The sequence below is a fragment of the Emys orbicularis genome, chromosome 22, assembly GCF_028017835.1.
Source record: "Emys orbicularis isolate rEmyOrb1 chromosome 22, rEmyOrb1.hap1, whole genome shotgun sequence".
Taxonomy (NCBI): Eukaryota; Metazoa; Chordata; order Testudines; family Emydidae; genus Emys; species Emys orbicularis.
The window spans coordinates 9,696,787-9,723,412 of NC_088704.1; the positions used below are offsets into that span (position 1 = coordinate 9,696,787).

General features: G+C 46.6%; 1 protein-coding gene across 4 annotated transcripts in view; it reads right to left on the bottom strand.

Annotated features, from left to right (window-relative positions):
- The window catches only part of KAZN (kazrin, periplakin interacting protein), a 747,507-nt gene that overhangs the window by 43,322 nt on the left and 677,559 nt on the right, over window positions 1-26,626 (bottom strand). For 3 of the 4 annotated variants that reach the window (XM_065421351.1, XM_065421353.1, XM_065421352.1), the window contains 4 exons: window positions 21,983-22,172; window positions 17,885-18,015; window positions 13,669-13,719; window positions 10,023-10,146 (listed from right to left, as the gene is read on the bottom strand). In XM_065421351.1, coding sequence (XP_065277423.1) covers window positions 10,023-10,146; window positions 13,669-13,719; window positions 17,885-18,015; window positions 21,983-22,172 — 496 coding nt within the window. Of the gene's footprint in view, window positions 1-9,978; window positions 10,147-13,668; window positions 13,720-17,884; window positions 18,016-21,982; window positions 22,173-26,626 lie in introns of those variants that run through there. The other variant, XM_065421354.1, reaches the window with a different exon arrangement.

Sequence of the window (26,626 nt, forward strand, 5' to 3'; positions counted from 1 at the left end):
CCGTGTTAGTCTGAATCTGTAAAAAGCAACAGAGGGGTCCTGTGGCACCTTTAAGACTAACAGAAGTATTGGGAGCATAAGCTTTCGTGGGTAAGAACCTCACTTCTTCCTTGCATCTGAAGAAGTGAGGTTCTTACCCACGAAAGCTTATGCTCCCAATACTTCTGTTAGTCTTAAAGGTGCCACAGGACCCTCTGTTGCTTTATATCAACAGTATTACCTAGATCAACCAAACTTGTAATTAACGCCAATCAACACAGGTTGGAAAAATATATCCTGTCTAACTTGATACCATTTTTGCATTACCCTCCTTTAGTTCTTGATTAATCAACTCCTGTATCAGCCACTCCAGACCTATAATTACTCGGGTCATCCCATTTACTCTTAAAATATTGGCACAACATCAGCTTTCTTCCAGTTTTTTGGAACTTCCCCGTGTTCTGAGACTTACTGAAAATCAAAATTAACAGTCCAGCATGCTCCTCAGACAGCTCTTTTAAAACCCTTGGGTGCAAGTTATGTGGACTTGCTGATTTAAAAATGTCTAACTTTAGTAGCAGCTGTTCAACATTCTATTCCACTAATATAGTGGGAGGAAGAGTGTTATCATATGATATGACTACATCTGATTTTTCCCAAATACAGGACAGAAATATTTATAAAACACTGCTACCTTTTCTACATTATTATTGATAATTCTTCCATTTCCATCTAGTGATGTACCAATACCACGATTAGGATTCTTTTTGTTCCCTGTATACTTAAAAAACGCCTCCTGATTATCCTTTAGTTTGCTAGTCCTTTGGTTCCCTTATCAATTTTCTACAATTCCTAGCTTCTGAATTATATTCATTACTATCAACATCCCTTTTCTTCCCCCTGCCTTCACTTCCCCTCTAAATCAGGTTGGTTTTGTTTGTTTGTTTGTTTTTAACTAATACAGCCTCCTTCCTCAATTGTTGGACTTTGGCTTTTTGGGCAACCAGTAAAACATTCTTAAACAATTCCCAATTATCAGTCACATTTTTCTGATTAAATTCATCCTCCACCCCCCACCCCCATTTGGCTCATGGTTGTTTTCAGCTTTGTGAAATTGGCCGCTTTAAAACACCAAATACATGTATTACTGGTCTGGACTTTTTTTCTGTTTGTACATTACCATTATTTTTTAGTTCTGTGATCAGTTCTTCTTATCTGTCAAGATTAGGTCTAGAAATAGAATTCCCCCAGGTTGGCTGCAGCACTCTTTGAGCTAGGAAATGATCATCTATAATGTTTAGAAATTCCAAGGACGTTTTAGTACTGGCAACATTAGACCTCCAGCATGTATCACTCAAATTTATGTCGCCCATGATCATGCAGCTTTCCCCCCTACACATTATAGACAGGTGTGTAAGGAGCCATTTAATCCTGTTCCCAAATGGGATTTGGTGGTCTGCAGCAGACTCCAGCTAACACCCCAGTCTTGTGCTTTATCTGCTAGGACATTGATCCAGAAGCGTTCAAGATCATTTTCTTCTGTTATCAGTGACTCAGAAAAGGGCGATGCCATTTTTTGATGTAGAGTTCCCCTCCCCCTCCCCTTTTGCCCACTCGGTCCTTCCTAAATAGGTTATAACCATTGATTTTTAACATTCCAATTGCGTGAATCATCCCAACACGTTGCAGTAATACTAACTAGATTGAATTTATGCTCCTAAATGAGCCATTCCAATTCCTCTTGTTTGCTACCTAGGAGGCTAGCATTGGTTTATAGGCAATTAAAAATGTCTTCTCTTCATGTCCTTTGGTTCCTTGATTAATTTTGTTCTCAAGACCTTGAGTCTGTTCTATGTCTTCACTGTTTTTACCCTCCCCATTTGTTATTAGTTTAACCCCCTCCACAGTACTCTAGCCAGCCTGTCCTCAAGGAGATTTGGTCCCCTGCTACTGAGGTGGAGGCCATCCAAATTATTCATCTCTCTCTCCCCATAGAAGGTGGATCCATGTTCCACAAAACGCAAACCCTCCACCTTACACCACTTACCTAGCCAGCGGGTCACTTCCAGAATCTTCTGCCTTTGGTCTTCTTTTGCTTGTGGGGCAGGAAGGATCTCAGAGAAGATCACTTGGACATTCTTCTGCTTCAGCGTGCTTCCGAGTTCTCTGGAGTGATGTTATCTGTAAGCTATCCCTCGATGCACTGTCATTACTGTCGACATGAACCAACACCAACTGATCCTGACCTGTTCTCTTCAGAAGCCTATTCAGTCTTAGAGTGACGTCCCGTGTCTTGGCTCTGGGAAGACAGCGTCCTGTCCCATTGTCTGCTTGTCCCTTGCAGAACGCTCTTTCAATTCTTTGGAGTATTGAATCCCCAACAAGGATCATCTGTCTTCCTTGGATGGTTGGAGAGCTCTTTGTGGGCAAGCTGAACTGCCATCCAGAGGTGTGTCCCATATATCTCTCCATTCCCACGGACCAACTGGATCTTGAGAGGTATCTTCTACAGTTTCCACATTGAGGAACTGGTATCAATTGGAAACTTCTAGCTGTGTGGAATTCCTCCTGGTCCTTTTCTCTCTGGTGGCCACAGCCTGCCCATCTTCATCTGTCTCCACTGGTAAAGAATGCTGATGTGATTTCTTGCCTCTGATGGTTAGGAACTGCCAGGCCTTCTCTGACTCCTTGGTACCCAGCTTCCTGGACCCTGGCTGTCCAGAATGCCTCAGCTACCCTGATTCTGAGTAGTGTCTTGAATCCAAGAAACTTTTCCTCCAGCACAGCCCCCAACTTGCACTTCATGTACCGGAAGTCCCTTCTGGCTTCAGGTAGTAAAGAAAACATGGCACCTCTGTTGCAAGTCACCACCGCTGGCCATCCTGAAATTGCACATAGCGCTGAGCCTGGAAGGAAAACCTCACACTCCCTCTCTCATCTCCCCCCGAAACTCTGTTAGTTGCCTCTGATCGTGGCTCTCGAGTTCACCTGGCAAGTGACTTTTTATACCAAGTCTCCCTGATTAGCTCAGCTGAGCTCCACCCCACCCCACTAGGGAGCGATGAACCTGTCAGACTTCAGACAGCAGGGCTGGTCAGAGCTCCAAAGGGCAGAGCCTTACAGCCTCTTGCAAGGTACCAAACAGACCCCTCTAAGCTGCTTAGTGAGGGGCTCATGGTTGCTACACAGCCTGGGCCCAGAGAACAGCTGACCCACAGACAGACCAAATGCACCACTCCCCACGTCCCGCTACCTCCAAGCACCGAGCCCACCGCGGTGTCCTCCAAAACGCTCCTGTTAGCGGCCTCTCGTCGCGTTCGCCTAGTAAGTGTCTCCAATTGGCCTTGAGCAAACTGCTTCTGCGCCTCGGTTTCTCTATATGAGGATTACTGATGCCTAACTTAGCTCGCAGGCAGATTTTAATGGAATGGTTGCAAAGCACTGTATGGATTTATGAACCCCCCCCCCCCCAAGGTTGATATTAACAACAGTGGTAAGGAATATTTTAAATGTGAAATTTATCATCATGCCCCCCTTTAATTGCAGGCTGTTGTCTCTCTCTCTTTAAGCAGGATGGGCTGGCCTTCTTGTATAGTTTTCTAATGAATGATCAGGCCAGATCCACCTCTGGTGAAAATCAGCGCTGCTCCATTCAAGTCAATGGGCCAGATCCCCCAGCGGGCGTTAATCAGGGCAGCCTCCCTGAAGTCGGTGGTGCTATGAAGTTGTATGCCAGCTGAAAAGCTGGCCATTATGTTCAGAATTTGGTTTGGACACACAGGGTCTGGGATAATTGCTGCTAATCAGTGTTTATGCCAAGGATTGGGTATTTAGAAACGAGCAGTGAGCCTGGTAGGGTGGCCAGTGTGGCACTCATGGCATGGCCTGCAGTGTTCTCAGCAGGCAAGAGAATACACAGGTGAATGTCTCCCACCACGTCACGTCACTTCAATCAGGAGGCAAGTTAAATGAGACCATTCTAAACTAACAGCAAGAACTGACCGTCCTGAGCAGTGTTATTCCTGTATTATTTCTCTGAATTATTGGTTGCTTGTTTTTACACTTTGCTACAGTCCATTTGTAGGGCAGGTGGTTGTGTATATTTATAGGTGGAACATGAGGAGGCAGAGCTTCCGGGGTTCTATTCCCATCTTTGTCAGGCAAGATGCTGCACCGTTGTGCCTCAGTTTCCCCACCTGCCTCACGGGGACGTTGTGAAGCATAGTTGTTTGTAAAGTGTGCTCTCAGCTTCAAAGGAAAGGTCCCAGGGACTGGCAAAGGAATGATTATGCTCTCTGACATGCTTATCTGTTAAAGAAATATAGCTGGAAGGATGGCCCAGTGGTTAGGGAACAAGTCTAGGCCCTTGCAAGACTGGGGTTCAAGTCCCAGCTCTGCCACAGCCTTCCTGTGTGACCTGGGGCAAGTCACTTAAACTCAGGCCCTCAAAGGTGTTTAGGTGCCCAACTCCCATTGAGAATCTGTGCCTCAGTTTCCCCTCTGTGCAATGGGGAGACTAGCAGATTTTATAGTCCTGGGGGCGCTCTCATTAGCGTAGACACTACACTCGTGTCACTAACTAGTTTCTCTCTAAACAGGAGAAACGGAAGATGGGAAGGCTGGAGACCACAGGGCAGGATTGTGAGAGAGATGCCTAGCGTAATGATCCAGGTAAGGACTTCTCTCTCCCCATGCGGGAGGGGGAATAAACTATACTGGTATAACTGCATCCACACTACAGCTTGTATCACTATTTCAGCAAAAAAAAACAACCACCCCAAAGACAAAAACCGCCCCAAAACATTCCGTAACCGAGCTCAATATACTGGTACAAAAACCCTCTGTAGCCTTGGCCTTAGACTATGACGTCATCAGCAACTGTGGTTCTAACTAAACAAGCCTCCTTTAAGCCTATAGCGTCACAGGCGAATGAATCCCCTCTATAAGCAGTTATCAGAAAGGGATAACTCCCATTGAAGGAGGAAGTGGAGTAACTCCTCTCGCTCTCTCTTCTGTGCAGGGAAAGTAGAGACCTTGATGTCCCTGCACAGCTCTGACTCTGTATTGCAGGCCTGACTGCAACAGCGCCTGCTCTTTCAGACACCGATAATCCTACTGGATTGTGTCAAATATAATAAGCCTGAAGTTCCAGCAACTGGAGGACCAGAATAATCATCGGATAAGTGCTTAGTTAACTTCTCAGGAATTGCTCCACTTGACACTCGAGAGAGCCCCAAGTTTCCCACGAAGACGCCTCTGCTTTCTGCCCTCCTGTATTTTGTTTCCATATTCTTCTCAGAACGGTGCAATTACTTACCTGCTGGTGCCTCTGGGATCACCGCTCCCTACCCCAGCTCCTACTGTATTTTGCACTGGTCATGAAATTCTAACTGCCACCTTGAAAGACTTACAACCCAAAGTTGGAGACCGTTTACTTCACCGCCTGGTTTTCTGGTCTACTAAACCTTTTGCTAGATTCTCGACGCCAGTTCCAACTCTAAAAGTCACCGCCCTATATCGACTGGGAGATAAGCCTGAGACAAAATCCCTGGTTCAAAGATCCTTAGAGTTTAGAATAGTTTGGCTCCACGTCCAAACTTTACAGCTGGCCCTGTACGGGGCCAAACGCAACCCCCAGGTCTAAACATCCCTGAGCCATGGGAAAGCTCAGATCCCAGATTCAGCATCACTGTTGGACTCGCTCAAGAGACTGGTCTGGCATCTGTTCTTCACCAAGTGGGTGTGTTTCAAGCATTGTTTGGGATTTGCAGTTTTCCCTGCCGCTCCAAATTGAGCTGCCCTAGGTAAGGATTTCCTAGGTTCCTCTACTAAAGCTAGGTTACTTGCCTGCTGCTACTTCCCCCATTTGAGTGCTACAGTATTCAACGCATTCAAAGCCAGCCCAATTCAAGTTCCCTCTGAAGTGAAAGATGGTCAGGTTTTCTGTACAGCCTCTCCCTTTCCTCCCACTCATCCTCTTTTCTTCTGCAGTTTTTGCTAGGATTTTTTTCTCCACCCAAATCTCCATTTCCCTCTTCCCCACTCATTCCCATACGGCCCCATGTTCTCCCCTTTAAGTCCCCCTACCTCCTCTCCCCTCCCCCCATACACGGTGGTGTTCTACAAGAGGGCAAGGGGCAGACAGGGCCATGCTCTGCCTCCCTGTAGTGGAGCTGGAGTGCGGTCCGGTGAGGAGGACGCTAGCCTGGGATAAACACATTTGACTGAGAGATTCTCTGATACGTGAGACTAGGAGCCATATACCTTTAGAATGAGGGGCAGTGGGTGAATTGGGCCTAACAGTTTGGCCTCCTATTACTCACTCTATCTTGATTTGTGAAAGAAAAAGTTTTAACATAGTTCTTTCATCCTCCGTACTGAGCAAAATGCAAAGAAAAATCAAAACCAGTGAAACTAGACCAGTCGGTTTCAACTGCTGTTTCTAGATGAGTTTCACTTTCTAGCGAACCCTGCTATGTTTGGGTTGGCAGCACCACGGGGGAAATGTTCAGGTCCATCCAAACCTTGGGGTTGAAATTAAAAAGAAAAGGGGGGGGGGAGCATTTCAATTTCACGCAGGTTTTGTGAAAGCCAGTTCAGTCCTCAGCTGCCGTACTTGATAGCAGCTATAGAATCCAGCACATGATGGGGAGAAAGAGGCTGACAGTGATTCACAGTTAGGGTAGCCTACGAACTATAGCTTCCTTAGAGTGTGGGCTGAGTTGGGGCGTCTAGTCCCCATGGTCAGCTGACATTCACACTGCCATGAGCAGCAAATACTAGCTCATTGATTTTTGGGTCTGCATGTTTTTCCTGCTCAGAGGATAAGCAAGGCAGACTTAGGAGCATGTCCTCCTATTCGAATCCTTTCCTGGCCAGGACTTCTTGCAGCCAAAGACCCAATGAGCAGAGTCTCTGCTCCCTTCCACCTTGCGGTCTTGTCTAGGGAATGATTTAGCTTCAAATATATCATTTTTCATCGGCAAGTCATGAAAGGAGATACTCCCCCCCCCTTTCTTTTGTTAAGGTGGACACAGCCACAAGGGCTGGAAAATACTGGACAGCGGAGGTGAGTTTTAAAGAGGAAATGAAAGTTATTGTCTATAGGCCTTGATTCTCTCCCCACCCCCCAGGCAGTTCTTAGAATCTACCTAAAAAAAGTCAGTCACGGGATTCCAAAGCTGCACTAGCTTCTGTAGATGTGCGTTGAGTCAAGTTTCTGAACATTCAAATCCTTCCCAATGGGCTGGAAAGAAATCGCTATATTAGGCAAACTCTGGTTCTGAGGAAATGAACAAATAAACAGCAGAGCTTCAGCTACCCTGCTGGCAAGTGGTATAAATACTTAATTTGTATGTGACAATATATACGATCCAATTTAATCACCTGGACTAGCCAAGGATCCAGGCCTAGCAAACACAACTTAGAAACAATTAAATCACATAGAATTCATTCATACTTTAAAATAAGCTTTATTTAGGGTTTTTTTTTATTTTTTTAATATTTTTATATTTGCATCCATGCCTTCAAGGACTCTTCCCCCACGCGGGAAAAGTTAAATCTAATATTACCCATAATTCATATGCTATTAATTGTAGTTTTCTTTTAAATAAATCATCCTCTTAGTAACTTTTTTAGAATTATTTCCTAATTTAGAAAAGCTGAAATGAAAAGGAAACTACTAAAATAACCAGGAGTTTTGCTTGCTTGTTTTTAAATGATAAAAACACAAGAGGGGAAAAATGTATAAAAATGTTCCTCTGCAGAGAAAGATGCAACAGGGTCGTTCTCCCCCACCCTCGTTTTGGACACATCCCCATTGCAAAGCAGAGCAGGTATTTAAAGCCACTTTCCCTAACCCCCTGTGGTTTCTCCAGATCCTTCTGTTAGAAGGAAATGTAGCATGGTGGTATTGTGTGTTTTAGTTTCATAATTAAAGACAAAATATCCCTTTCAAACAGGGTGCATGTATTGGAATTTAAAAAAAATACACAATAGTATTTTATTAAATAATCTTAAATTTAAGAGCGTAAAATTGTATTGTCGGCATTAAAGCACGACGCACTGTATTTTGTAGTAACCAGATAGCTGTGCATGTTAGTGGAAAGAGGGGGGGGGGGGGGGAAATCACATTTTGAAGAGAGCCTAATGGATTCAGGAGCACAAGTCTCCAGTAAAAAGAGTGGGCATTGTGCTTCTAAATCTTTTAGGTGCACTGGCAAAAATCTCCGCCCCCAAATAAACTAGAATTTAGAAGAGACTGAGCAGACATGGTTTCAGAAGCAACTGCATCAAATTACCTGGTCTTTCCAAAATGCACATTTGTTTGCTTGTGAAGCAGAGTTAGAAGGAAACAATGCCCCACAATAAGGGTTGAAGAGATGCACCTGTCAGCTTTGCTTACCTGGGGGCGCCAAAGCTATTAGACTGCTGCACTGTGGGACGAATGACGGGAGTAGCCCAGACCCAGACCAGTTTTCTTACAGACAAAATAAATATCCCAGGACTGAGTTAACAGCATTGGATACAGAACAGTTTTCCAGTGTTCCCCAAGCATCTGATCCAACGCTATTTCCTGATATTTACAGTCCGACTCACTCCCTACTTTACTCTGAAGTCTTTTAGTTCCCATTCAACAAAGCACATAACTTTAAGATGGTGTTTAAGTCACATTGAAGTCAATGGGACTTAAGTACTTTCCCGCAAAGAGATGGATTGCTGAATCAGGGCCTTGGTTCCTTAAGCCACGCTTTATCCCCCTTTCTTATTAATAACCCAAATGAATGCAGTATATAGGAAAAGCCGCAGCCATGAGGCAAAAACGAATTGTATGTTTCTGTGGACAGAAAATACAATCAAAGCAAAGGTCAGTGCTTCCTTCCAAATACATGCAGTACTGAAAAGGCCGGTCTGCTTTGCAGTCTAACATTTTCCGCTACATTATTCCATAATAAATATCACTGTTGCTCTTTTCCAATACCTTGAGCATTTTTAAAATAGTTTTAGATAAAGATATCTGTACATATCTGACCTGGTTATACTTCCTATATAGCAATCTGGGTCCCCGATCCTGCTGTCTAGATCGACTGCGGGATAGGGGAAACGTACACCATGTTAGCATGAGAGACAGAGAAATGCAACAGAAATTCATTTGGAAAAAAAAAACCCCACAAAGACAAATAGAAAAACTGATTCTCTCAGCTTCTACCCAATCCTACCCTAGTTCTGCAGGCAGCAGTTTAATAGAACAGTACAGTATAAACACACCCTCCCATCCCCATCCAAACCATTGTGGAAAAATATAAATTCCAATCTTTATGCAATAATTTAGTTAGAATAGCTCTTCTGGATTTGCGCAAATAAATTAAACTAAACAATCAAAGGAAAGTTAAACCATCATTCCAGGCTGACAGGCATTAAAAAGAGAACAGTGTTGCCTCCTGAGATTTTGGCCAGGAAGACATCACACTGAGTGAGATTTTAAGGTCTTTCTGGATAGGCAGAGCCTAATGTTTCTGTAACTCAGGTGCACCCTGTGAATAGGATACTGTCCCCTCCAACCCCTGACTTTTAGAACATACCAGATACAGAATGCACCGACATGAGGGGCTCAAGAAAACAGCGTTTTTGGACAAGAGACGTCACAAGCACAAAGTGCACAATATTTTTGTTATTTACAAATACACAGCAGTCCTTCAAGTTTCATTAAGAAGAAAAAAAAATCAAAAACCAAAAAAACCCAAACAAAACAAAAAATAGGAACAAAACGAGAGGATTACAACACAACTGCATCGCTTCAAAGACAACAGTTAACATAGTCACACACAGGCTTTGTTTGTAGTATGTACATCAGTTACAGAAGTGGCGACGCAGAGGAAAAAGGCTCACTTTCTTTTTTTTAGTTAGATGCATCCGCACACACACAACCACACACCCACCCACGCACGCACACCGGCAGCAGAGGAAGGAGGCAAGCTACCAGCTTGGGGAGGGGAGGGGTCACCAGTCTGCGTCTTCCTCTATGTAATAATCGGGAGCAGTACCATCAAAGAGGCCCGGGTCTAGGGATTTCCGCTGCTTCCCTCTGGCAAATACTCTGGAGATGGAACCAAATCCCATCTTCTCTTTCTTCTTTTTTCGTTTTTGGTCTTCGAGGTCCTCTAGAGACTGCAAAGCGGAGGGAGAAGAAAGAAGGGGAAATAACATGAGTGTTGACAATAAACAATCTGGGGAGAGAAGGTGCTCACAGGTTGGAGTGGGGCAGGAACTATACGAGGGAAAGGAGAAGAGCCAGAGACTCCATGGAGGCCACTGGGGACTGCTATAGCTATTGGTTTTATGTGGAAAGTGCCCAGATGCTATGGTGATGGGCAGCAGGCTAAAACCCTAAGATGGTTAGCTTTCAAAAATCTCCATCTAAGGGACTGTGAAGTGCACAGACATCCAAATTCCTTTGGTGGCTTTAAATATCTCAGCCTTGATAACTAGGGCAAGGGGATGGTCCAGGCAGTCAGGAGAACGCCTACACAATCAGCAACAGCGCTCGAGCTGGAGCTCCCGTAATGTAATGAGAAGGAGCTGCTGGCAGGGGCCCTCAATTTTGGAATTTGCTCCCCACCCTCGGGTCCACAAGAGCCGGGCGTTGTTGCTCTTCCAGGGAAGCTGGGGAGGAGCCTGTGGGTTGAGGTGGAGATGTTTATGGGCTGTCCCTGGCCTATCTACGTTGTAATTTTTCATTTACAGGTTAGGCACCCCGAGCAGAGGGCAGGTGCCTATTGGTGTATTTTAAAATATGTGAAGAAATTAATAAGGGCCTAATCTGATGTCACTGAAGGCTAATTGGGCTTTGGTTTGGACCCTGTACTTGGACCGTCTCTTATCCTAAATAATAACCGTAATATTTATTTACATAGTATCCATGCATTGGAGATGTTATTCAAATTAATAGTACTTTGTGAAAAGGCAACAGGGTCTAATAAATTCCAGCACCAGAGTGAGGGGAAAAAAATCCAGCCCCAATAACCCCCTTTCCTGCAATCCAAAAGCAACCAACCTCAGCCTAAGGAAATGGGATCTGAGCCCCTCACTCCCGACCTGCAGCCCCTGCTAGCCCAGCCCTGGGATCCACCCCCAGCTCTGCCAGTGCCCCTCGCATTGTAGCAAAAGTCTCATTCAACTTAATGGGAGCCAGAGGGGAGCTTTAAGTGGAAGGATGCTACAGAGAAACTCTGGCACGGTGGCGCCTGGGGAGAGGATTGCAGATGAATATGATGGAAGTTCTTGTTTTCTTAAATTCAGGTGCATTGCTTTGTGCAGAACGTAGCACTTTTACATAACCCCATGCAGGGCCGGCTCCAGGCACCAGCATTCCAACCAGGTGCTTAGGGCGGCAATCTGCAAGGGGCGGCACTCCGTGTGTGTTTGCCGCCCCGAGCAGCGCGCCGAATTGCCGCTGCTGCGGAAACGCGCGTGCCACCCTAACAGCACACAGACTGCCCCCGCCGTCTGCAGCGGCAATTCGGCGTGCTGCTTGGGGCGGCAAAAACAGTAGAGCCGGCCCTGACCCCATGGACTCACCTACCTGTTCTTTAACTTAGGCTAAAGCACTAGAATCAGACAGAACAAGCTCAAAACTTGGGTCAGTGTGTCAGAAAGCCTATGGAAACTTTTGAGGGAGGATTTAGTGGAGTCAAGATTTCACCCTACAAAGTGGGAGTTTTGCCATTTACTTCAAGGGGGGCAGGGTTTCACACTGGGCTTAGTGTGGGGTTTTTTGCGGGTAAAATAGGAGAGTCGTTTGACTGAGCTCTGCCTTGAAGTTTGGGTTTATTCAAACCGGAGACAGGACTCTGAGGCCCAGAGCCTCAAAAGAATGTAGGTGTCTAACTCCCATTGAAACCTAAATACCTTTGGGGATCTGGGTCAAAAGGGGGAAGGGATAGCTCAGTGGTTTGAGCATTGGCCTGCTAAACCCAGGGTTGTGAGTTCAATCCTTGAGGGGGCCATTTAGGGATCTGGGGCAAAAATCTGTCTGGGGATTGGTCCTGCTTTGAGCAGGAGGTTGGACTAGATGACCTCCTGAGGTCCCTTCCAACCCTGATATTCTATGATTCTATTACAGCTGGATTTTGACCACCACAAGTGTTCCTGGGGGCGGGGGTGTCAGTGTTTGGACCCAGGGTTTTGGTGCGGCCCATTTATATTTGGAACACCACACAGTTCAGGGACAGCTGGGGCACAGGCCCATCTGCAATCCAACCCCCCGCGGTGTGAATCCACATGGGCGATGTTCACACAAACCCTTGTGAAGGGAAAACTCTGAGTCTAAAGGAGTTTCAACCGTTTCATCTCTCTCATCAACCTTCTCCCCTCTTGTTTTTCTTTAGTAGCAGCGGGCTCTAACTTGGAGACAGATCAGCCGTTGCTTTTGCTTTTCATGTCATTGCTTTTCAGACTGCAATGTGTGGTTTACGTGAAACTTTCTTTCCAAATAAAGTGTCTTGGAGTTAAAAAATACTGTCAAGAAGCAAACCCCAACTCCAGTGTCTCACTCCAGAACAGGTACATTTGTGCAAATGGCGGGTGAGGAATGAGTCTAAGGTCCTGTCTGCTAAGGACATTTACAACAGTGTAGCTATTTCAATGCAGTTCCCCAGTGCAAGCCCTAAGGTATCTGGCTCCCCAGCTGCAGCTTACTGGGGGATGTCACGGGCGATGATGCATCAGATGAAGCCCTGCGTGAGGCTGGTGCAGCACATCATTTAGTTACACCACTGCACATTTCTTTCATGTAGACAGGGCCTCAGTTACTTTGGTTTCCACCGTTCTGCACCCACCCGACTGGACCCAGCATAGCTAGCTCATGCCGCTGCTCACCCCTGCCTGTTCTGCCAGGGCTGTGCTATTTTTAGTGCACTAGCAGCTCCTCGAGCTAGCAGGAGTGTGTCTGGCAATCATCCTCCCTCGCTCCTGGTGTAGACGTAGCCTACGCTGGTGTAACAGATACCGAGGAGCTGGCAGAAGGTGCAATTTACACCAGATTGGACTCTTTTGAGGGTCCATCCCCCTCTCTAAAAAGGCAACTGCTATTCCCAGTATCTGCCATTCTCTCTGAAATGTGATGCCTGAACTCTTCTCTCATCTCCTCGACTACAGCTGGGCTGGAGTCAGAGAGTTTGGCTCTGGCTCCAAAGTTGAGGGTGGCTCAAATCCAGAGTTTTCATTCAGACCCATTTCCAAAGCTGACAGATGTTACCGATCATGGTCTACCTATATACTTGGGGCTTGTCTACACTACCCGCCGGATCGGCGGGCAGCGATCGATTCAGCAGGGGTCGATTTATCATGTCTAGTCTAGACACGATAAATCGACCGCTGAGCGCTCTCCCGTCAACTCCGGTACTCCACCAGAACTAGAAGCGCAAGCGGAGTTGACGGGAGAGCGCCAGCTGTTGACTTACCGCAGTGAAGACACCGCGGTGAGTAGATCGAAGTATGTCGACTTCAGCTACGCTATTCACATAGCTTAGATCGACCCTGCGCGGTAGTGTAGACAAGCCCTTACAATATACCTATTCGGCATTTCACATGACTCTGGCCTCTGCACCATGTGTGTGTGTCAACCACGCTGTGCACTAATAAACTGTATTTCATTAAGAGATATGTCAATAAAGGCAATTGGTTTCCTACCTGTACAATTGGGTTGTGCAAGTTCTTCTGTACCGGTCCAGGACTATCCCCCTACCGGTAGAAGGAGACAGATCACATTGAAACAGCATAAACACAGCCCTAGTACCACACAGCACTGCTAGAGCAAAACCGGCCCGGGGATATAAACGCACACCCAGCAGCTCTCTCTCTGGAAATCCTGCTTATTTCTCGGCTTCAGAGCATTAGCTGGTGCAAAGTTGCTGCTGTTTCATGTTGAAGCCAATTCGTTTTGGGAAGGAGAAGAGGGGTTTGGGAAAAGAGAAGATCATGCGGAGGCAGGTAAAACTGTATGTTCCCTAGACTATGCCACAGAGACTAGGCTAAGGGCAACCAAGAGGGAAATTCAAACATGGTTTTGGAAAAATCAGAATCTCAGAATAAAGAAGGGTGAATCCGCTGAACTCAACCAAACTCCCTTAAACCGAGACAAGATTCATTTAACCCTTTGTTCTCACGACTCCTGCACCTTTGTCTCATCTTTGCAAACCAGAGAAATTTCTGAGAAACACCCGAACTTCCAACCCACATTAGTAACAAAAATAAAATCCAGACGAATGCAGACATTTCGGTCCAGGTCCCTTTCCCAGGTCAAGAAACTAAAGAGGAAAAGTTTAATCTGGAGCCACCGTTTATGCTGTTCCGAGTTGGTCTGCCTCTGCCTGTTAGCAAGGGATAATGCCACTGGTTCTGGACCGGTATAGGAAATGCCACAGATTGTCACATTAATTCGTGTCGGGCCAGGTTCGAAGGCAATGGGTATAAGTTACACATTGGTGAGCAGGTGGAAAGGAGCCTGCATTGGTGAAACAGACATGCCAAGTGACCAATTTGGTGTGGAGATGGGCCTGCTTTACTACCTCTTCTCAGCTCTTTATTACATCCTTCTCTTCTGGCCCCCTAAGCATGGAGTTTACACCAGCTTACGCTCCTTTAGACTGAGATCTACTCCCTGAACTCAGATCCCCTCTGACTCATATCTTGATTCAAATGCCACAGGTGCTGGATGTAATTGGTCAAGCAAAAATGTAACAAGGAGGACTGAAGCTAGCCCCTCGTTAATGAGGGGGGACGTGCCTGACTATCACCAATTAATAATAAATCATTATTATTTGTACAGCACTGTTCAGGGTGCTGGATGCTTTATGTGGGAATGGTCCAGGACTCAATGGGAAATGGCCTTGTTATCAGCTTGCACAAGGATTTGGGAAGATGCCGCATATTCTGCCCATTTGGGTTTAGACCGAGCTAGGAAGCACCATCCTAGTACTAATCAAACCTAGGGAGTGAAAAAAACCGACCACTGAGTGGAACGTACCATGCGAGGGAGGGAGGGAGGAAAGGGGTGTGTGTGTGTGTGTGTGTGTGTGTGTGTGTGTGTGTGTGTGTGTGTGTGAGAGAGAGAGAGAGAGAGAGAGAGACACACACACACACACACAAACTATTTGAAATGGGAGGAACAGCCACGGTGAAAGCATGACTGTCAAAGTACAAAAGCCACACAAATAAATCTGCTCTCTAAAAGTTAGCTCTAAGGGCTTGTCTCCACAGCGAGTTATTTCAGATTAGCTATTCCCGATTAACGCCATGTGTGGATGCCCTTGTTCCGGAATAGGAGTGCCTTATTCTGAATTAGTTTAATCCAATCGGTCCTTTCTGTAGGAAAGCTACTTAAACTAACTTGGAAACAGACACTCTTAGGGCTTGTTTACACAGACAGTTTGTGCATGGTAAACTGAGGTGAAAATCTACCCCGCAATAGCCTGCTACACACTCACTGGCTGTCTGGACGCTGCTGTCGTGCACTGAAAGTTCCCTAATGCACTTTAATCTGCTCCCATTTCAAAGAGGGGGAGCTCAAAGCACACAAGAACTGCCGGTGCACGGCAGCAGGGTCTATTCTGGACACAGTGCGTGGCAGGCTAGAAATAGGTAGATTTACATCCCAGCTTGCCGTGAACTGTTGGTCTAGACAAGCCCGTATTCTGGAATCAGGAATAGTTAATCTGCTTTAAATTCGTACCGTACCTTATTCAGGATGAATTTTCACGTGCAGACAAGCCTGTGCCACACCCCCCCATTGGTCTCCCTGCCAGCGAGAGGCTCAGTGAGCCTCAGCTGTGAGGGTGGGCTTTGGAGATGCCGATGCCTCTAGGAGCGAGACAGATGCTCCCCACTCAGGTCACTCCAGAGCGATCAGATGCTGCCTTACAGACGTGAGCTGGACTTTAACTGGTGACCCACAGCTAACGGGTGTGTTATCGATACACTGAGCCGGCCAGTCCTCACACACTGTTCTTCTGGCTGCACAGTGCAGACACCCCCCATCTCTCTCCTTCATTGCAGTGGGGCAACTGCCCGAGGGCCTTGGAGATTGTTCTCTCAGGGTACGTCTATACTTACCTCCGGGTTCGGCGGTGAGCAATCGATCTTCTGGGATCGATTTATCACGTCTTGTCTAGACGCGATAAATCGATCCCGGAAGTGCTCGCCGTCGACACCTGTACTCCTGCTGTGCGAGAGGAGTACGCGGAGTCGACGGGGGAGCCTGCCTGCCGCGTGTGGACCCGCGGTAAGTACCTTGTAGTTCGAACTAAGATACTTCGACTTCAGCTACGTTATTCACGTAGCTGAAGTTGCGTATCTTAGTTCGAACTGGGGGGTTAGTGGGGACCAGCCCTCATTCCTGTATGGTTGCCTTAGTCAGCATATGCTGCAGGGCTTTCTTATCTGGTAAATGCTCACTCACTGAACTCCTCCTAGAATTAAGTTACATTTATCTGCATTTATTAGCCAGGATATCTTAATTATGAACCGTATAACCTCTCTGCTCTCCCACTGCAATGTTTCTGGATATTTCCTGCACCTTCCAATGTATTTTCTCTATTGAACTTTGAAAAATTCTCTTCCATGCCGTCACTCCAGTCATTTAAATCAATTCTATTGATACCGAAGCAACAGACTCCTGGCCTCTCTTTCTTTGCTTCTTTCATTGGTAGAAAAGGCTGCCGCTCTCTTTCTCCCCTCCCACAACTTAAAAAATGTGGAATGCAAAGGGCCGAATTCTGTTCTCATTTACACAGTGTTATACATCAAGAGTAACTTCACAGATGGAATTACTGTAGATTTATACCAGCGTAAAAGGAGAGCAGAAATGTGGATTCACACCAGCTCAGTGTGTGAGATCATGTCTCCCTCTAGTGGCTAGAGAAAGTATCAGCCCTAAATCTGTTCGCTAATGGAGAGTCTCCTTTAAACTCACAGCTACACTTTTGGAGAGGAAGAGGGTAGGTTCTGTCCCCGGTGCTGCAAGTGTGCGGTTGACCCAGTGACTATGGCTGGAAGCTCTGTGCCTCTTCAGTTCACAGGGAGTTTGACAAACCCTGTTTTCATTTTGACTCATGTGGCTTCCCAGCTCTCAAGTTTGATTCAGAGGAACTTGAAGGCTGAGAGTGAAACTCGGTCTCAGTGGCTCAATTTTGATTGATTGGGGGGGGGGGGGGAAGTCACATCATGAGAAACTGTAAAGCTCTGCACGTCCTCAATCAAAACCTAGAACATGGAGCCCGAGGGGAGAAACACTTTGTCAAAGTCTCAGTCCAGGTCCAACTCGAACATGGATCTGTTTTTAAGTACGTTCATAAATTTTCGCTTTGCTGAAGCTTGTTTCTCCCCTGGAAACCTGAGAGATTCCGAATGTCTAGTTAGGAAAACTGCCATTTCAATCAACCTCTTTGCAATCCATGTTCCGGGCTGCAAAAATAATGGCCTGGCACAAAATTATAGTTGTTTCTTCAGGACGTTTTACTAAAATCAGAGATGCAACATTTTTGCACAGCTCTTGAAAAGAGGGACGTGGATTCTCCACTGCCTCGTACTGTGTGTGGGCGTGGCTGCCAGTGCAAAGTGAGAGCCAGGGACACGCACTTTGCAGAGGTGCAAGTGAGCACACAGAGTCAGGCAGTGTAGAATCAACTCCTGGTTGGTATGTGGGTAGTTTTAAGTCCCATTCAAACTCAGGATTTACATGAATAGCCTGACCGAAAGCCCGGTGAGAGGCTTTGCCTTGTCATTGGTGGGCTTTGGCTCAGGCCCCAGAAGAAGGGCTGGCAAAAGACAAGCAGGTAAGAGTGATGGTTAGGGTTAGAAACATTGGCACGGATGTTAAGAGTCACAAACGACCTCACAACTGCCTTACATTGCAGAGGGAATGCGTCCGATGCCGGGGCGAGTTGATGTCACTTGGCGTCGATGACCTATCGCCTTCTGCTGCTGACGCATCGGAGATGATGGAAGGCTGCCGTGAATGGCACGGACTCACTCTGACAGCTGGAAGGCAAGGAGCAGAGTTAGGGCTCAGTGGAATTAGTATGTTCATCTCTGTGCCCTCCCTGCTTTGGCTCGGATACTACACCATTCTCGGTCTGTGAATTTGGTTCTCTCCAGTGCTGTGTTTATACACGGACAGTCACCGGCTGGGGCGTTGGATGAATGCTTTAGACCACCGCATAACGCTGCAGATCTGCTATCCTGCCTGTAACTTCTGGGGGGCAGCTGCAGAGATAGAGAGGGTGCGATGGCTCAGCTGTTGGACTAGAGACCTGGATTCAGGTCCCGGTTCTGCCGCAACTTAACTGCGTGAGCTTGGGCAAATCCCAACATTTCTCTGAGCTTCTGTTCCCTATCTGTAAAGATCCTTAGTCTCCCTTCTTTATTTAGACCCTGACAGAACAAGGAGTAATGGTTTCAAGTTGCAGTGGGGGTGGTCTAGGTTGGATATTAGGAAACACTATTTCACTAGGCGGGTGGTGAAGCACAGGAATGGGTTACCTAGAGAGGTGGTGGAATCACCTTCCTTAGAGGTTTTTAAGGCCCAGCTTACCAAAGCCCTGGCTGGGATGATTTAGTGGGTGTTGGTCCTGCTTTGAGCAGGGGGTTGGACTAGATGACCTCCTGAGGTCTCTTCCAACCCTAATCTTCTATGATTCTATGATAATTAGTTAGATGGGTAACAACTTGTGCCAAAGGGAGAAGCATCTTCATAATCCAAGCTAAATAACATAACGACTTTCTTTGGCCCCACGTGGAATGCGGTTTGCTCAAAGGAACACGATCAATTTAGTCTGGGCCCCATAGTTAGGTTTGGTGGGTAAAAGACAGAAAGGATGAATAGAAACATTAATAAATGTTGTAGGTTTTCTTGTTTAAGATCCAGACAGTCCCTTGCAATATTGTGAAGTCAAACCCTGGAGCACGGTGCTGTGGTGGGAGACTCAGAAACCGACCAGACTAATTTCATAGTCAAAGGTGAATGAATTTAATCTATCACTAATTTATGATGATATTTGTAAAGTGGGAAGATTAAATGAACATATTTAAAAACAAACACTCTTGATATTGCCCTTTTAAAACAACTCACCCTAGAAATTTGTAGGCTGGTCCAATTGGCCCTACATAGTGTTCAAGCTCTAATATGGCTGCAAACATTTTTTTGTGGGAATTTCTTACATTTCAGATGATGACACGCTAATAAGTTACTGTTTTTTTCCATCCTTCCTGCCCGTGGTGGGGGCTCCCCAGGGTTGCTACTCAATAGTTTGAGATGATAATTACCATCCCAATAGTCACTTTCCTTGGTGAGTCCCTGAACATGAAAGGCACCGAAATGAAGCTCTATTGTGCCGGACGACTCCAGCACGGGGCAATGGTTTGAGCACAGCACTGGCCGTGGACACCTGGGTGCCATGCCTGCCTGTGACAGAGACGTGTTCTGTGGCCATGGGCAAGTTCTTTAATGTTTGGGCTCCAGGTACCCCACTTGCAAATGAGGAAAGTAATAGTCACTTCAGTACATTAACGTCTGTAAAGTGCTTTGAGATCCCCACGTGAGCAGCGCTACAGAAAAGCAAAGATTATTGTTGTGGTTAAAAACGGGATCCTTGGGGCCCATCCAGGCCCAAGTATCACCTATGCCTTGTGAGAAAGAAGGATAATGTCCTTTTGTTGAGCACACAGCTTTAATCCAAATGGATCCCAAAGTGTTTCCTGAACACGCTGACGGGGTTTTTCAAAAGCAGCTAAGAGAGTAAGATACCTAATTCCGAATGGGAGCTGGGTGTCTAACTCCCTTAGGCTCCTTCGAAAATCTCCTGGAGTCACCCACCACTGCAGGGCAACCACCTATGGCCTTGAACGTGGCAGCTGTTTCACAGCACTGCAGGACAGGAAGCATGTTGTATGAAACCGAAATTGCAGGGGTGTGTGTGGATGTACAGAGGCAGACTGTAATCACCCACAATAGCTGTGTGAAGGACACTGGGATACTACAGTGCGCTGCACTAGAGCAGTGTCACTCTAGTGTTTTGAGCCATTACTGGAGTATTTGTACTAAGGGGTGAGAAGAAGAGACTCCTTGAACGCTGCATCCTTGTCCCGTATACAGATGCCAGGTTATCTAGTGCTGCAGCGTTTCACCTTCTGCTGAGAGCGAGGGCAATCCTTGAACTGCCAGAGAATATTAGAAACCAGCAGCAGCCCATGAACGTGCAGTTCCACGCCACAGGCGCCTGGAGCTAGCAGACTTGCTGGATCCTGATCTCTCACGGCTTTGCACAGGGTCAGGCACGGCAGGGCGCAGGCGCCCTTCTGCTTGCGAACAAATTCCTCTGCAGCGTGGTGCTCGCCGCCGACTTCTGAGCAAATGCATCCTCCTCCCTGAGCTGCCTTTGCAGGGCTTAAAGGAACGAGGCGCTGACGCCTTTGAGATCACCTCTCAGGAAAGGCTGGGAACTGCTGCTTCCCGAGGCCTGGGATTTGGTTGCAAACAGTTGGGGTGCTGGGTAGGTTATTGGAACAGGGAGAGCACATAGGATAGCTTAGAATTGAAAGGGAAGAGGGCAAAGCCTGCTTGGTGGCCTTGAAACAGCATCATGCACTCAAGCAGGAGAGTATAGGCTCCAGTGAGGCCAATACTTTCCAATGTGGGCATTTCAAGCTAGGCAGCTACATCCATTTAGCTTGTTCAGCTCTACTCTCTCTTACTATGCGTTTGTACAGTGCCTGGCACAAGGAGGGCCGGATCTCACCGGGGGCTTTAATGTGCTACTGCAGTACAGATAATAAAGACAGATCCATTATTATTAGGTGCCTAAGCGTGGGCCCTGATTTCCAGAAGTGCCGAGCTCCCATTGACTGTGGCTGCTTGGAAAGTCAGGCCCCTTACTCGGATGGCCAACTCTACGCCCCCAGGTTTGAACATCCTGGCCCCAGTTCACAGCGTGGAAGGCAGAGAGCGGGGAGACCAGCCTCCATTTACTCCGGCCTGCTGCTCTGAAGCGGAGTTGAAGCTGCTCCCTGAAAGGGGATTAGTTCAGCAGGCCGCCCAGCTGGCAGAGTCTGAAGCCACAGGGGAAGGGGAGGTTATGCATAGCAGCCTGGGTCTGAATCTGTATTTTGAAACCTGGTTGGGTTTCTTACATGCCCTTGTCAAACCACGGGAGAGACTTGTACCACAGAGGGTAGAAGCAGTGAATCCCTTGCCCTCCCACAGCACCCCTTCTCCAAACATCTCCACATGCTTTACAGCTAGGCCTCGATTAAGCCTTACAACATCTGGAGGAGACAAGAAAGAGAGCTGAGGATGACATCAGCCCAACCACTGAAACTCAGCCAACCTCTGGGGTGAAAGGTGGCAGCTGTTACAGGGCACTGCAGTACTGCGGAACCGCTTGGAACAGGAAGGAACAAAGAATGTTGTGTATTCACTGGATCCCGCAGGAGGGATTTTAGGGGGCAGAACGTAATTTATCTTAACTGGGATTCAAAAGAATCCTAAAACTTCAATGACCCCAAGGCCTCATCTAAAAGAGGGGAATAGAGGGGTGAAAATCCTCAGTGCTGAAGATAAACCCTAATTTTAAAACGAATGAGAATTGTTGACATTCAAAAGGGAAACTGTTAAGCTTCAGATCAAAGTTGGCTCAAGGCTGTGGGCCAGATCCTCAGCAGGTGTCGACTGGCATAGATACATTGGCTCCAGTGTAGCTACGACCTGGGGATCTGGCCTCATGCCTCCAGAACTCTCATATGTATTTAAATCTTTCTCCTATACCCGCCTCTCCTTGGAGCGGAGTCATACCAAGCTACTGGACTTTATTTCCCTCCCTGCCACAGCACACAAGACTAACCCTTTGCTGGAACAAGGAGGTGCTCAATTTTATCAAGAATGCCATCATCATAAAGGCAGAAGAGATCACAGAGGTTTCCCAAAGGGGTTTGTGGCTGGCTAGGGGCTCACCTTGTCGGTCTGCTGAGTGCTGGGGGTGCGCATGATAAAGCGTCTGCTGGCTCTGCCGGATAGCAGCTGTGAGCGGGAGATCCGCCTGCATCACCCATTCCTGATTCCCATTCAACACGGTCTCGCCTGGCATGGCTAACGAGTGACGCTTGGGGACATCCTTGGTTAACGTGGCTAAGGACTGCTTGGCCTTATGGGATAAAAGAACAAAACACAAGACAATGAAACACTTCTCTCAAGACAGCACTCGGATTGCAGTGCGTTCAAGTCACCCCTGTGCAGAGGGGCTAACACAACGCACGGGGGCCAGTTTCACGCTCCAAGAAGAAAACATGATGTAAGTGCTGCTTTTAGGGTTAAATCCTCCCAAAAGACATGGTTTCTTTTACCAAGGTTGAGAATTAACTCTTCTGGGGGATCTGCGTGCTGCCAATGTTGCAATAATAGGATTTTAGAATGCAAGCAGCTACCATTTAGATCTGATTGAGTGCAAAACAGAACATGCACTTGTTGAGAGCTGGGACGCCAGCCCCGGCTTTCCAGCAGCCCCCAGGTAAGACTAAGCATAAGTGATTGAGCTGGGGTAGGCTGGCCAGTTGAAGTCAAACCTATTTGGTCATCACAAAGAAAACAAAAACAGCACAACAAAGTGTTAGCGTGTGATTTACCTTCGAGAGAAATCTGGACCAAAAACTGAAACAGCTGTTCCTGCAAATACAGGAGCCAGTGATTTATACAGTAAGCGGTGCCAAATTTCATGAAGAAAGGCAAAGGCACACAGAGAAAGTCAGCGGTTGGCTTTGGTTCAGATGTGTTAAACGGGCCTGTTTGTTCTTCTGCTGTTCCCGGTGGACTTGGCAAGCTCAGAGGGACGCTTTCCCCCTGTTCAATATTTTGCTTTTTTGAAAAATTAAACAGAAGCATCTACAAAGTAAAAATAATTTGAAAATTCTCATTAAAGAGGTGCCCGTTGCTTGACTGTACCTTTTAATTAGCCAGCAGAGAATAGCTCCCATGATTCACTCGATGTTTTATAACTAGGACAACACAGAATATTTCCACAGTTCTGAAGTGCCTTGGAAATCATAGGCTGGTTGGGTTTTTTCCAGTCCCTCAAGGTGTCACTTATTAAAGGCCCAGTTCTGCATTTTGATCCCTGCCTGTGGTCCCTTTATGCCCCCTGTTGACTTCCCTGGGACTCTGTGCAGGTGTCGAGGTAGGTCAGTGATCAGATTAAAGGATCAGGGTCTGTTGCATTAAATGATGCGGTGCCTTTGGTCGGACTTCAGAGGAACAAGGAGGGCATGAATTTGCTCCTAAGATACAAATGGAGCTGCTGGCAGCAACAGGCCGTGCACACCCCTTTCTCTGCCCCGAGCCTTGCAATGGGTTTCTTTGGGGAACACCCCAAATGTTGCACTGCAGGACACGTGAGCCACGAACCCGGAGCCATGCATGACACCTTTGGGGCCCAATCCCGCTCTCAGTGGAGTCAGTGGGTGCAGGATCAGCTCCTATGTGCCTGAGCCAATGCCTGCTGAAGTCAATGAGAGTCTTCCCTTTGATGGACTCTGGATCGTGTCCCTGGGGAGGAACCATTATTGGTAAGTGATTCGCTTTTTAAAAACTAAAGAGGAAGAAAAAACCCCAATCAAATCGCAATTTACTGGTATTTTTTTTGTAGCTTTGGAGCGAATACTCAACTTACCTGTGCAATATTCCCACTGACTACAAGCAGGGAAAAGACAGACTGTGTGATACAATATATTAAAAACAAAATCCAAACTCTCTTATGCATCCAATTCCCTCTTTCCCCCTTCCCCCCGGGCATCCTACTTAATGCTTTGTCTAATCTGTTCTACCAACCTCCATTTAATGCTAAGAAAGTGACTCCCAAGTCCTGCTCTTATGCTGCCATTACAGCAGTGAGGAATCAACAAAACACACAGCACACACTGAATGTAAATATATGCATCGGTAAGTCTCGTGTATTCCACGTCTCCAGTGTGTTTTGCTTTTGTGAAAAAGCCTAGGTAGAAGGGTTCCTGCAACAGCGTGTGGAATTTGCATATAAATACCGCATAACAGGCCCCAGAAATAAAACATCCATCCATCTGAAAGGCGATGGAACATTATGTACAATGGCCCAACTCAGAGAACATGCACGAATTGCCAACAGTGCTGTTACAGTTTAGGATCTGTCGGCATTTCCATTATAAAACCTGATTTTCAAGGGTTTAGAAGTCAGCTAGGAAAAGGCACTCCAGGATACAGCTTGACCATGCACACAAGATCTCAGCCTCCACGTTTATTGGGTCAAAGTCACTTCCACCTCACCTGGGCTTGGTGGCAAGGAGAGAGAGAGAGAGTTTTCTTAACTCCCTGCAAAGCCACCCTATGCACAGAGGCCCAGATCCTCAAGGGGAGTTAGAAGCCCAAATATCTTTGAGGATTTGGGGCATGTGTCTCCAAGTTGGCCTCTTCCCTTTTCACACCTCACCTCCAAAGTTCTGTAGGTGGAACTCTGCCCTCTGCTAATGTGTTCATATCCTGTTCGCCTATCTTACATCTGCACAACCTACTGCTGTTTTCCAGGGGGCTTTGATGAGCGACTGAGTGAAATATCTGTTGGTTGATGTCCCAGCACTGAATGTGTGCACAATCGCCACAAATGGCTGCAACATGGAAGACTCGGTTCATTTCTCCAGATCTAAGGACAAACATCTACATCCTTCAAGCGAGGAAACAAGGCACCTTTTGGACTGCCGAGGCAGTGATCAGATCACAAGCACACTGCTGGCTTAACGTCCAGTAAGCAAACGCCCCTGGATTACAGTCAGACCGGCAAGCTGACAACGTGCTGCCAATAAGGCAAACATGTCTGAGGTGGAACTCAAATGAGGTACTAAGGGCTAGATCCTGGTGCAAATTGGCGTAGCTCCGGCTCCGTTGAAGCCAACAGAGCTATGCTGGAGATTTGGCCCTATCAATGTTTTAATAATTAACAAAAAAGAGAAATACCCTGAAAAGCAGAGCACCTTTAAAGCAATGCATCTCAAATTCTTATCCCTGGGAGTTAAATAGTTAAAAACAACAACACACAACACACCTATACAACTATGATTGTAATCTAACAGATATCCTTGTCACACTGTGCTATAAAAGTTGTAAGCACCTTTTCAGAAATACTTGCCGTAAACATTGGTTGTTGTGAATTCACCTGCATAACACCCATGTTATTAAGCATGATTACCCGTCACTAGGGTGACCAGATGTCCCGATTTTATAGGGACACTCCCGATTTTGGGGTCTTTTTCTTATATAGGTTCCTATTACCCCCCACCTCCGTCCCGATTTTTCACATTTGCTGTCTGGTCACCCTACCCGTCACGCACTATAAAATCTCTAGCTTTATTCCTTAAATATGAATTACTCTGGGCCCATTCTTCCACCTTTACTCAAAGAGCGGTGCCTTCCTTTGCAAATAACCCCCTTGCCTTCAATGGAGCTAACTGCAAGGCGCCACTCACCGTGATTAAACGTGACCGAATTCTGGCCTAATATTAGAAACATTGAGGTGTATTCTATAGTCAAGCCAAGAAAGATATATTTAGCTCTCAACAGACAGTCCAATAAAGGTAAGAGAAATGATCCCAGTGCCCTTTCCTGAGATCTGCTGTCTTTACTGTGAAGCACATTCCTTTCTCAGCTAGGTGAGAAACCACCTCTCTGAGCTACCCAGTCTGCTTTCTGGAGACAACCGAGCCCCAGGCAGGCTTTGAACACTAGGTGTCGCAGTTAGGCAGTGACTGTGCACCGTGAAATTATGCAGGGCAAGGTGAATCAACGCACAACACATTGTGATGTATCTATTTAATACCAGGGAATATTTCTAAGCTGGGGGGGAAATTGACTGCATGTCCAGCTGTCATGTGTGTTTTATGGCAGAAATTTGCATTGAACAGTGAAAACACTAGAGGCAATTGACAACCAGCCTGCTTATGATTTCAGAGCCAAATGCTGAAGAATATGTAGGCATATATGGGCAGAGGAATGGGGGGGGGTGCATGGACACGTGCTTGGAGCGGTGAAGGAACTGGGTTATGGATACGCTTGCGTGTATGTGTTTGAATAGATCCAGCACTGTACGTGTAAGTAAAGAGGCGTATGAACTTGTGTATTACAGTGGGGACGTGCGGGTACTTGTGATGTGGGTATGTGTCTGCACCTGTTTGATAATTCTAAGCCTTTTGGAGGCATCAGTCACAGTGGTATTGGTGTAGCTAGGCAGGGGTGTCTGTGCTGGGAATGGAGATACAGTATCCATATGTATTTCATGAAAGGAAACTGCACATCATACTGAAGCCTGCCAGTCTGGCCAGACACCCTTTCAACTCTTTGCCTTCTCTACTTAATTCATTGGCCAGACGGCACACAAGGAAGCTTACAGCTGAGCAGTCACAGACATACAAGTAAGAAGGGTGCCTGCTTTCAATGACATTCACCTTGGGCTTCCAGTACCAAGTCGATCTGCAGAGAAGCCAGACAAACAAAATGGTTCCAAAGAGATTGTTGTGTTTTTGCTTTTCCTGGCAAGCTTTTGAAGGCAATTAGGGTCGATTTGTGGCAATTGTATCTTTGGTC